Raw genomic sequence first — 12,716 nt, 5'->3', positions numbered from 1 at the left:
AGACACTTTACCGAACGCACAACACCGGGAAATGCATCAGCAACAAATGCGAACCGGGAAAACACACTCGCGATACGAGGATCTTATTGGTGAATTTTCACATGTTGTTCCACTGATTTTTCACTTGCGAATGCCAAAAACGCGATTTCCTTATCGTATGACAACTTTACGTATGTGATTTCATGGGAAATCATGGATTTTTGCAGTATTTTTCCGGCATTGTGCGACGCGTCCACCAACGACGAACGATGAAATGGAACTAAACTTTAAAATGGTAGAGATGGACCGCGGTCTCTGTTCGGAACGATAGCTCCAACATCGGGAGCGGATCGGATTCGAACTCGCACTTCGAAAATGTCAAGCACAGTGAGCAAAAGCTGTCGAGAGGTCAAAATACAAACGGTAAAATTTGAGGGAAAATAGAATTGAATTTTTATTTAAATCTGCAACCAGTGTTATTTACATGAATATTGCGGATATACATAATTGTCCAAAATAAACAAAACAAAAGAAAGGTAAATGTAGCAAAAAAAAACTTAGATCTTCAAGATCCAACGCAACTGAGAATATTCGGGATATGCAAAACGGCTCAGATCCTCTATAGATCAGGGCTACGCATAACCTTCTTTTTTAATCATTTTTAATCCTTCATTTTAAAAATATCTGCTTCTCACATGACCTTGTGACGAATTTAATTATTCTACTTTATTATTTTAAGGCAATAAGGCGCTGCAACTGCTTCGCAGTCTTAGCCTGCTGCAGAAGTCCCCGTTACCGCTCACTGTCTAGCGCAATCATCTGCCAATCCAGTGTCCCACGCATCCGCTGTCCATATAGACAACCTACATAGACTTTCTGGGTTATGCCGTTCGGTACCATTCTTATGTATCGACCAGCTTACTAGACCAACAAGTACTCTAACCAAGTTCTTCTTGATAAAAACAAAAATACATGAAAAATAATCGAAAAGGCAGAGTACCGAATACAATAGAGGTATTTACATTTTCCTTTCACATTATCCTTGCAACTAGTCCCATCGATATATCCAAACGTTACTAGAGGTGATACGCATTGGACAAGGTCCCTAAGCAGAGGCTCTCTCCACAAAACACCATATATAAGATAGCTTGGACAAGACTTCTTGGACGTGGGATTTGAACGAGGTCGTCTGATTCTGACGTTCGTTTAATCTACACAGTGCACCGATGTATCCTTCATGGAGAGTCGTATCAGCCATGTGACGTACCAGAATTTATAGAAATAGCACTTAATAGACTTGTCCTCCAGTCCTTATAGAACTTACTTAAATTTCCGGATATCATCCTTTACAGCTTAAAATTGTATTGTATTCTTTACCAATATGATACCAAAACGTTCTTATCCAAAAGACATTAACCTTGAAAGGAAACAAAACAAACATGCTGGCTGTAACATGATCTCACCAACATACACTACGTAAATCACACTCCTAATCCCTAATGTTACCGTTCTGCCCGATGCCCAGGCAGGTGGCTTTGCCTGTGCTTTTCGGTGCTCGGTTCGAATATGCGAAACGGACGACGCTTTGACCGGCAGCATAAATTTCACCATCAAACTGACGAGAACCCAAGCGACTGAACCGGAATAGGAAATGTGTAAAAGTATTATCTTTTTATCGACTGTATTCATCTTGCAGACGATATTCGCGTTCAGCATCAACAAAGCTACCCGGTAGGATACCGATTTGAACTCGACACACGATTTTCACACTCGGACACTCAGCAAACGACGACACTTTCCTGCATTTCCCCCAGCCACTTCACACTCAACAACAATCTCCAGTGCTTTCCCGGTGCACATTCCAGCGAGCCCCCCCGGGGAGCGACAGAGAGAGAGAGAGAGTTTCACCCCGGACGATCGATGAAATGTGTGGTGCACCGAACGCACTGAATGCTGCACGATAAGCACCCCGGTACAACCCGGATTATTTTTCGAGAAACCGAAAGCAAGTTTCTTTATCTTTGGTGAAGAAAATGTAAATGTTGACTATTTAGCTATTTTTGGAACGCAACGACACCGATGCAACCATACAGCTCAAGAGCTGCCAAAGTCCAAGACAAGCACAAGGCTTTCGTGCAACTGACCGTTCCGGTGACCATTTGTTTGGACAGTCTGCCCGTCATGACAGCATTAGCAACTGTGGTGACTTGTTTGTTGATTTGTCTCTCCACAGCATCCGTGCATCCCCAGGATCACCGATACCGAGTGTCGAATCGAGCATGTACTTTACTTTTTTTGGCTCTTCCTCCCATTGACATAAGTTTTGCACTTGTTAAACAAAAACCACACTTATGTTGTACCCAGTCCAGGGCTTGGCATCTCTTTGCAGCATCGAACTCTACCATCTCTAGCACTGTTTGCTTACGGTAACCATTGCGCTGGTATCGGATGGAAGTATCACCATCGGCATGAGGTACGAGCACCAGCAAACATCGTTCCATCTTCCACGTGCTGGCCGGAAGACCGGCAGGTTCTACGGTGGCATAACTGAACATCACAACATGGTTCACTTGTGCATCGACCTAATTTTTTTTCCGTGTGTATGTCTTGCCACCATCTTTCCATCCCGTACAGCACGGGAACGAGTGGAGTATTTAATTCCGGTTTGCATTAATATTTGAAATGCATTTGCGCTTCAGATTGTGTGGCATCAGGCCAAAAGAAGCAATTTATGTTTACCGTGCTTGTGCTGGCAGCCGGGTAAATGATTGTTGTTGTTTTTTTTTTCTTGTGTGTGTGTGTGATTTAAAAATATGCCAAAGAAAGAACTGTTTGAATAACATGAAAGAGAATTGGGGAAGACAACTGATGAATAGAATGTGTAGCTAGTGGGCAATGGTATGCAGAAAAATTATGTTTGTTCAGTTCATCATAAGAGAGATGAAGCAGAAGAGAAAACATTAAAACTTGCGCCATCAACTGTGCTCGTTTGTTTCATATTCTTTGGGAATTCATAACTATGCTTCTGAGAAAGAGAGAGGTTGGCAATTGAATCATCGTCAAACTTCCACAGTACACTACCTCTTAAATCAAATGGATGATTTAAATATTCATTTGTTGAAGAGCATGCCCAATAGAAACTAGGTGAGAAAATAACTAGATACAAAAAATAATTAAAATATATAAGAAAAACCAAGGCTTGTTAGTAAGCCAGCCCGAGTCAGATTTTATCCCTTATAGGGTCTTATCGTAATAATATTTACGGGCGTTCATCATATCGATTCTGCTGATCGGAAGCGAGATTTTTCCGCGTTAGGGATCCCTGGCAAACTCGAGTCCGCTCACGTGGCCGCTTAGTCCGGGAACCGTCAAACCCACCTTGTAAACCCAGCAAAGCCTTGTAGTGCATATTGCTATTTTGAGCAATGAAAGTTCTAATAAATTCTATAAAACTGCTCTAATCTCGCTATAATGAGTGCTGATGTTGATAGCCAATTTTTTCCAGAAAGGCATCATTGTAGGGACAAGTGTGCTACGAATATTTAGAATAATTTTTGACACATTCACAACAACAGCAAATCTTTTAATTTAATTTGGGTTTGTTTCCATGCAAGGCTTAAAACGATTTTAATCTTTTAGTTTTTGGTTTTCCTTTCTTTAAATTTGAAGAAGTTCTTGATAGTCACCAGCCATACGGTAGGAACAGGTTTCAAATCCCATACAGACCGTCTCCTTGGAGCACAGTCCGATGGCAGAAGCGATAACGCCAGGATCGGGGTTCAAATCCCGTCCAGATCGCTTCACCATTCGCAGGGCTAACTACTTTGCTACGGCTAAAATCAAGTCACAGAAAGTCAGAAATGAGAGGCCGAGAAGAAGACAGACCGTCTCCATGCACGCAGGATTTGACTTCCCAGATACGGGTATAATCAAGGAAACAAAATCGAATAATGACAGTCCAAAACATCTCAACATTCGGGAGTTCAAGCATATCTCGTAGAAGCAAAACCTTCACACAACAAAAACCAGTAAATAATGAAACAATTTACATGAAGAGAATTGCACTAATTTGTGGCTAAGGCTCGATCAAACCTGAAGGACCATTGGCACCGAAGAGACACAGTGAAAGAGTTTGCGAGTATTAGGTACTGCTCGCTCTGGGTTGTCCTGTATCTAGCTTAAAAATTAAACAGTCCACATAACGACTACAAAAACAGTGTGAGTGTTCGAGTGTTCCTCAAAATCCACTGGGTCACTCATATTCTAATCGCCATACTCTCAAAATTCTCCCAAAATACCAACGGCAGACCGGTGGTATGATGGCGCCAATCTTTCACACGACATTAGACCAAAACCTCCCGAAGATTCAACGCCAAAGAAGAAGAATCCGCAGTGCATGTCCTTATCGCGCAAATGCCTTATTAATCCTTCAACATTTTAATCGCATTTGTACTATAACATGGCGAAATGATTTCACTGAAGCGACAACTGTAAAGAGTACAATACCAAAAAAAAAACGGAAAGAAGCCAATGTACACTACTACTCCACTTATTACCTCATTTGACCATCTGTTTCGGGACTTTCGGCAGATAATACCGATCGTAAATAAACAATGTTTTTAAAACAAAACAAAAAATGAGTCTCATGTACCATCCCGATAAGTGGGCATGCATGGGAACATTACATTTGAATTATGCAAAAATAGCTACCACGACTCACACACACACCGAATCGTGAGATGATCAGTCGTGAAGCTTATCAGGTTGATGTTGGGGTGCTTCATCGGCTTGCCAAAAATATGTTCACCCAAACTTTGCCAGTCATTGCTGAACGTCCGGTGGTGTAACAACGTTCAAGTAAGAGAGTTCGAGTAACAGGATACTTTTAGACTAAGTGTGGCAAAATGATGGTAGCAATTGGTGATCCGGATTCGATTCCGATGCAATCACTTGAAAGCACCAGCGCTCGTGAGTTTGACCTATCGTTTCGCAATGTTTCGTACTGTGTAAAGCATAAGCATGGTGAGTATTTTGAGAATGAGTAATACAAGCCTGGTCTATTGACCCACTGACTGCGCCATTTTTGTTTCGCCACTAGATCGTACACACTCCGTCATTCTGAAGAATCTCTCCGGGTCATTCCGTTCTGGACGACTCGTAGGCATAATGGGACCTTCCGGTGCGGGTAAATCAACCCTGCTGAACGTGCTGAGTGGATTCAAGTAACTATCGACCAGCATCTGTCCCGTTCGATTGCATAACTTTTGATTCTTCATCGATCAACAGAAAAAACAACGTCACCGGTCAGCTCATGGTCGACGGACAGCGACTCTCCGAGCGAAGAAGTCGAAAGGTCATCTCCTACACCCAGCAGGAGGTGTGTCTGTGGTCTGCCCTGACAGTGGGGGAGAGCATGCGCTATGCGGCCGAATTCAAGCTATCGCCCACCATCGCGCCGGACCAGAAAAATGCACGTGTACGCGAGCTGCTGCTCGTGCTCGGTTTGACTTCCTGTGCCGATACGCTCAGCGGCAAAGTTTCCGGTGGTCAGGCGAAGCGACTATCGATCGGACTGGAGCTGCTATCTGATCCCAAAGTGATGCTGCTCGATGAGCCAACGAGCGGGCTGGACACGGTGGCCGCCTATCAGGTGCTGGCCCACGTTAAGCAGCTTGCCGCTCGGGGTCGCGTTATCGCCTGTGTCATTCATCAACCGAACTCCCAGCAGCTGCTACTGATCGATGATCTGTACGTGCTGGCGAAGGGCCGACGCATCTACAGCGGGCCAACGGGTGAAATGGTGACGCAATTCGCGCGCTTCGGACTCGAATGTCCGGTATCGCACAATCCGGCCGATTACGGTACCTCGGACAGGCTGCTCGCCGTAAGCGAAACGTACTGATTTGAACGTGTTCTCCTTTCTTGCCTCTCCCCGCACACAGCACTTGAAGTGGCCAGCCTTGATCAGGAAGATGACCGGTTGAAGCGATTAATAATGGAGGAAGAAAGGGATATTTTCGACTACAAGCCACCCCGCTTGATGGTGGAGAAAAGTGTTGATGGATCGTACCAACGGTACGCCTTATCCACACTGCAGCAGCTGGGTGTGTTGCTCAGGCGAACGGCTCGGTGTACGTTGCGAGATTCCGTAAGTAGAATTTTTATCAAGTGTGATCATGAGCTATTATGAAGCAAACTGGAACATATTTACTTCAAACAAGCACTAGAAACGTATTTCCTAGCCCGAAAGTCATGGTTTTTTGAGTGAAAAATTCCTTGAATTTTCCAACAAATCAATTCAACACATTTTACCAAGACAGGAAAATATGAATTCGCCTGTACTCACTCAAGTTCTCACGTTTATTATGCAACATTATACTGTTCAAAACCAACCCAAATGATATATTTTTGAGTGGAATGTGCAACCAAAGATATTTTAAATTATTGTGGGAATTGCCAAGAAATGACTTAGAAACTATAGACTACCGGAGGTCTTGTGGCAGGACCGTACTTCAATTTCGTCTGAACCGTTCACCGCTGCTAGGTTTGATTGTTCGGCTTAATCAAATAAATAATTCCAGTATTCAATTATGAGACCATTTTCTAGGTTTTAGGGCCATGAAAAAAGGAACATATAAATATTTTCAAAGGGTTAAGGCATTGCCGCTAAGGTTCTGCTAAGCCCTCCAGGCATTTGACTTCGTCTACAAACGTTTTCCCTTATATTAACACCATAAACGAGCTCATTGTGCGGTAATGCTGTCTCATTCCAGTACCAATTTAAGGCGCGCATTCTCATAAACATTGCCATCGCGCTCATCACGAGCGTGGCGTTCTACAACACCGGCAACAACGCTGACCGCATCCTGGCCAACACCGCCGTACTGATCATTAATCTGTACGCCATCTTCTTCACGAGCATAGTTTCGGCGGTGCTGGTCTGTAAGTTTGCCGGCCCCAAATACCATTCCGTCCGACCGACCGAAATACATTACATCTTAATACCCGCATTTTCTTTTCCATCAACCATGGGCGCCATACGCCCGGCTGCCCCTTTCAGATCCCCGCGAGTCCGCTTGCTTTGTGCTGGAGAGCAAAAATAATTGGTACTCCCTGCGGGCGTACTACTTGGCTAAGATTGTGGTCGAACTTCCCACGCTGGTACTGGTAAACTTACACCCTCCAAAACCCGGTCCGAATTATGATGTCCGCTCTCTCTCTCTCTTTCGTCTCAGATCCTTTCATCGTCGGCGTTCTTCCTTATCGTGTACTACTTTACCGCGCAACCGTTCGAGTGGCTACGGATCGGTACGTTCGCACTCGTTTGCCTCATGTTTGGTTGGATTTCGCAGATGCTCGGACTGCTGCTGGGCAGCATCATGTCGGTGCAGAACTCCGTCTTCGTGAGCATCCTGATAATGGTGCCGGCCTCACTGTTCTCCGGCTTCTTCGTACCGTTGCGCGACGCTAGCGTGCTGCTGAAGCCGCTGCTGTACGTGTCCTTCGTGCGGTACGCGTTCGAGGGGGCCGTCCACGCGATCTACGGGTTCGATCGAGCGGACCTCGAATGTCCGGAGGTGTTTTGTTATTTCCGTCAGTTGAAACGATTTCTGGAGTTTGTTTCGATGCCGGACCTGGCGTACGGGTACGATCTGCTTGCCCTGCTCGGTTGGATCGTGCTGCTGATGGGTGCGGTATACTTTAGTTTGCGAAGAAGAATCAAACAGGACTAACCAAACACGAGCTAGATGATAAGTTTGCGAAGAGCGGCCATCACAAGAAGAGAAGGGCAATAACGGGCATTGATGTAACAAAGGGTAGTTGTAGAAGTACAGGAGAATAAAACAAAATGTATGGATTCAAATCATCGGCAAAACTGTACGGGAAGCACTCGCTTTGGTATTAATAAATAAATACTCTAAAATTAACACTTTTTCAGCAGAGTTTTCCTTATTTTAAGTCATTATTACAATTGCTCTCATTTTCAATAGCTCTTCATCTGATATTTAATATACCGCATGAAGTTCAGATGCTCGTCATTGAATGTTAATCAAGTCAGGCTCAGCATAATAAACCTCAGTTGTTGTTATTGCGTGTGTGTCTGATTTCCACGAGTAGTCAAGTAAAGCAGAGAGAGAAAGAGAGAGAGAGAGAGAGAGAGAGAGAGAGAGTGAATTATTGGCCATTACAATATGCCCTTCAAACTTCGGATCGATTGCGAATGTTGTGAAAATAATGATAAACCCAAACACTGTGATCATTATCTGCTGTTCTGTAGAGAGAGATAGAGTGCGCGATACGGAATTGTATTCAACGAAAATGGGGAACATAAACCCGACATGTGGACCATCCAAAAAGGAACCATCAAGAACAAACCAATTGCCACTCCACTCCATTTCTGTTCGCTTTTGTTGAATGTAAATAATTACCATGTGAGCGATTCCTCCCTTCAGCCCTAATTAATAGTGGTATTTTTCGGTCGGGATGAAAATCATTGCTTCGGAGTAGAATAAAGCTGTGGAAATAAGCAGAATTCGCTTATCTTAGCTCGATTTTGTAGTCTGGGTCCTTATGGGAGCTCAATTGAATTTAATCGTAATTTAAATACAGAAGAGATAGTTTTTTCATTTGGCGATCGAAGTAAAGGAATTTTATTAATAGCCTCACAATTGTAACGAACAAGAAATATTGCACCAACCACCTCTGCATTTCACACATTCAAACTCAACGGCTAAAGAATGGCCCATTTGAAAACTCATCTCAACCCTCCCGAAAAAAAAGATGATTTTTTGGGCTATCGCGCTTATAAAACCCACCCCAAAACCCAAAAGGCGCGAACGCGCGATACGGTGTAATTTATTTGCTGTTTTAATTAAATTTATGTCTCACTTTAATTACACACGATCTGGCATAAATTATCTGGTACGTGCAGATAAGTCTCCGGGATGTCCGAAACCGGGCCCGGTTCGATGCACCGGAAACGGTCCGAGGGAAATCTATTAGCCGCTGTCTGTGGCGTTCGCTCGAGTATTGCAGAAATGCATTTTAACGGTTACAGTACGCTTCCGACTGTCCAGTCCGAGGAGGGAAAAACGGGAAAAGCATAATTTTCATCCACAGCTGAACGACTATAGCTACAGTTTTATGATCAAAAGAAAAACTTCGAAATGCGGAAAAGGCAATATAAAAACGACAACATAACAACTCTGCATCCTGTCCGGGAGGAAAAACTTATCTGATCGTGTTTTATATGCAAAATGGGAAGCAAAACAAGCGCGCAAAGGAGTTGGAGTTGGGAGAACTTTTATATAAACACAAATTGTTTCGAGAAGCAAAAGAAAATTGAATTCTTGAATGCCACGTTTGGAGTTGGTTTTTATGAAAAATAAATAAAAGTCGTTAGAAATTATATGAAAATGAATAAAAGGTAAAAAAGTGATTAAAAACCTAATGAAACTTTAAAAACAGAATAAGAAAAGTATATGAGAAAAAGAAGTCAAAAGGAAAACTATGATCCTATTATTTTCTTGTATTGTCTGTCCAACTGTGGCATTTATTATCCTTTTTTGTCTTTTTCCCCTGCTTCGGTATCATGTCCGTTATATCCTTCCTTGACACCCTGCACAATCTGTAGCGCTATGGGAAAATAATCGATCACTTCACGTGCCCGAAGCAAAACTTCTTCCGTTTTGATGTACCAGGTTATCGATGCATTCGCTTCCACTGTTCCCAGCGCGGAAGACAAACTTCATGCCACCTTCTCGGATAAATCAATTGTTGCAGTTGCATCGTTGCTGTTGAAACCCATTGCACTGCACCCTGAGACCTGAAGAAAACTTCCTGCCAAGCGTTCCTGTTGACGGGAAAACTAAACCTGCCTTCCAAGAACACCATAACAAATACAAACAAAACAGAGACAATAGGGTGGTGTCCGAAGCCATTGTACGGTGGAAAGTTGTGCAGGTTAAAGCGTACTTACCTTTCAAAAGTTTAAATGTCATCCCGTCGGCAAGCTCGAACGGCTTATAATAGCAAATTTCTCGTACAATTACCGACAGCCAGGGTTTTTTCTTTAAAACAATCCCTTAGAGACGACAACATCAGCTGACGGGAGGACAAAGTTCTTAAAAATGTTTATCTGCGAGCGTCCACTTCAAGCTGCCTCATACTTGGTGCTGGGGTTTCGGTCTTGTGAAGTTTAATTTAACGCTTAAGTGAGAAAACGAGGTCACTTTTGGGGTGATTCCGTGTTGCGGCTAATTTTGAAAAAGTTTTCAGCTATACTTCAGTTTTCCGGTTCTATCTGGACTTAGAAGATATCCATAGCGGTCTGGCCGTATTGCTTAAAACTAAGTAACAGGGTTGACAATACAAGACAGAGAACAACTCACATCAGTTTGGAGAGGTTTCCTTCTCCGAACCGTGAATGGGTACCTCATCCCAGGTGAGCTCAACCGATCGGGTTTTAGTAATTCCGTCATCCAAATTCTTGGTAGTCGGTATCGTGTGTGAACAAACAAACAGCAGGAGTCGAAGCAAGGAAGGAAAGGTACTAAACTACTTTACCTTTCACTCGTTAGAACTCAAAAATAGACCTCGGGTAGGTATCATCCTTGGCTCCCAGCAGATCTCGAATATGATTGTTAAGCGATGTCCCGAACTGCGTCCAATAAGGAGGTTTGAGCAGCCCCGTACTAGAAGATGATCTATCTCATGGTATCCGAGACCGCTGCCACATACTTTGGAGTCGAATGGTCCTTTACATGGGGATGCGCGCCCAGTGCAATATGGTTAGACCTAAGCCTAAACATCATTCAAATGTTCCTGAGATGCCATGGCACCATGGGCTTAAAGGACACTTGGGGAGAGACGAACCCACAAGTTCATCTGGGACCTACATACTCTGCCACCAGAGCAGAGAAACTATAGGGCACGCATGTGCTCGTGAGATAGGAAAAGCCTGTTATAAAGCGTCCATGTTGACCAATTGTTCTGCCTATTCATTACGAGGGCTGCCTCCTCAACAAGGAGCTTTAGACCATTAGAATATCTTTCAAGAAGTAGTCTAGGCTCTTAATAGCCATCACAGATTTTAGTTCTTCGACAGCGCTTAAGCTGCCAGAGAAGATGAAATATTCGTCTGGAGGACAAGTACTTATGGTCAATAGGGCGGCAAAAGATTGTGCCGAGCTCCACTACAAAGAAGACCTGCTTTAGCCTTTTTCGGAAAGAGCTCAAATCGTTTGAAATAAATCCAAACTAGTGTGCAAATAATTAAATTTTGATTTCCATTTACACTTACACACTTTGACCCGAAAATTGATGTCTTTTTGTACGGTGAAAAGATATCAACTACCGACAATTTTCGATACCTTGGTGTTTGGTTCAATTCAAGGCTAAACTGGAGTACACATATCACCCATCTGGTGCAAAAATGCAGTAAAAGAATCAACTTTCTAAGGACAGTCACAGGATTCTGGTGGGGCGCACATCCATCAGACGTCCTACGACTGTATAAGACAACGGTACTATCCGTGTTGGAATATGGAAGCATATGTTTTCATTGGGCATCCAACACGCATATCCTCAAATTAGAGAGGCTACAGTATCGTTGTCTTAGACTCGCACTAGGGAGCATGAAATCAACACACAACATGTCCCTAGAAGTGATGACCGGAGTGATGCCGCTAAAACTACGTTTTGAAATGCTGTCGCTTCGCCTTCTAGTCCGTTCTTCAGTATCAAATCCCTTGATCGAAGAAAATTTTAAAGCGCTTCTAGAGACAGGTTCTAAGAGCAAGATCTTGAAAATCTACGAAGATTTTGTTGCCCTACAAGTGCATCCTAGCGCTCCACTGGCATTAAACCGTGCTGCCCTTCCTGAGACCTACAGTTCCCTTTTAACAACAGATTCCTCGTTGCACGAGGAAATTAAGACCATACCGAATGATCTTCGCCCGATGGTAGTTCCGGGCATTTTCAGGGATAAGTATGGCCATTTAGACCAAAGTAGCCAGTATTACACTGACGGATCATCCTCTAAGGAAGGCACCGGCTTCGGCGTTTTTAGTGAGTCCGCCGAAGCATTTTTCAAATTGCGGGAGCCGTGTAGTGTCTACACCGCAGAACTAGCCGCAATCTTGTACGCACTATTGATTATAGCAGCGAGACCTTCGGATCAGTACTTCATTTTTACAGATAGCCTTAGCGCTATCGAAGCACTAAGGTCCCCGAAGGCTGTTAAGAGTCAGGATTTCCTTGTCATTAAAATCATAGAATTGCTTGGCTCCATGTTCGACAAGGCGTTCAGGATTTCGCTAATTTGGGTACCTGCTCATTGTGGAATTCCCGGCAACGAGAAGGCAGACTCACTGGCCAAAACAGGCGTCCAACAAGGCGCATTTTACGACCGTCCGATCTCGGCCCGAGAGTTTCTTCGCCTACCACAGCAACTTTTCCTGTCTCGCTGGCAGAGCATGTGGGAGGCGGACGATCTCGGGCGATTCCTTTTCTCGATCTCTCCGCAAGTGTCCCTGCGGCCTTGGTTCGGTGGGCTCTCTGTAGACCGGGCGTTCATACGCATGATGTCTCGACTTATGTCGAATCATTTCGCGTTGAACGCTCATCTGCAGCGTATAACTCTGGCTCAGACGAAGGTGTGTGGCTGTGGTGACGGATTTCACGATGTGGATCACCTTCTGTGGTCCTGCGTGGAGTTTGAATCTGCAAGACCCTCC

General features: G+C 43.9%; 2 protein-coding genes across 2 annotated transcripts in view; one reads left to right on the top strand and one right to left on the bottom strand.

Moving 5' to 3' along the window:
- LOC118509280 (out at first protein) overlaps window positions 1–260 on the bottom strand; it is a 60,909-nt gene extending 60,649 nt beyond the window's left edge. The window contains exon 1 of the mRNA XM_036049657.1: window positions 12–260. The gene's annotated coding sequence lies outside the window, so the exon portion shown is untranslated. The remainder of the gene's footprint in view (window positions 1–11) is intronic.
- Window positions 261–4,807: 4,547 nt separating this feature from the next.
- On the top strand, window positions 4,808–7,890 carry LOC118509279 (ATP-binding cassette sub-family G member 1-like). Its single transcript, XM_036049656.1, has 7 exons — window positions 4,808–5,001; window positions 5,078–5,201; window positions 5,266–5,840; window positions 5,922–6,127; window positions 6,753–6,921; window positions 7,040–7,140; window positions 7,215–7,890. Exons 1-7 carry the CDS (start codon window positions 4,884–4,886, stop codon window positions 7,710–7,712), a joined length of 1,791 nt encoding a protein of 596 aa, XP_035905549.1. The 5' UTR covers window positions 4,808–4,883; the 3' UTR covers window positions 7,713–7,890.
- Window positions 7,891–12,716: the final 4,826 nt, after the last annotated feature.

Source organism: Anopheles stephensi, chromosome 3, assembly GCF_013141755.1.
Source record: "Anopheles stephensi strain Indian chromosome 3, UCI_ANSTEP_V1.0, whole genome shotgun sequence".
Taxonomy (NCBI): domain Eukaryota; kingdom Metazoa; phylum Arthropoda; class Insecta; order Diptera; family Culicidae; genus Anopheles; species Anopheles stephensi.
This window is presented reverse-complemented; position numbering and strand designations above follow the sequence as displayed.

Coding starts and splice junctions, on each gene's coding strand:
- LOC118509279 (XM_036049656.1), top strand. CDS start 4,884: ATGATGGTAGCAATTGGTGATCCGGATTCGATTCCGATGCAATCACTT. Junction 5,002..5,077: donor CTGTGTAAAGCATAAGCATG/GTGAGTATTTTG, acceptor TTTCGCCACTAG/ATCGTACACACTCCGTCATT. Junction 5,202..5,265: donor AACGTGCTGAGTGGATTCAA/GTAACTATCGAC, acceptor ATCGATCAACAG/AAAAAACAACGTCACCGGTC.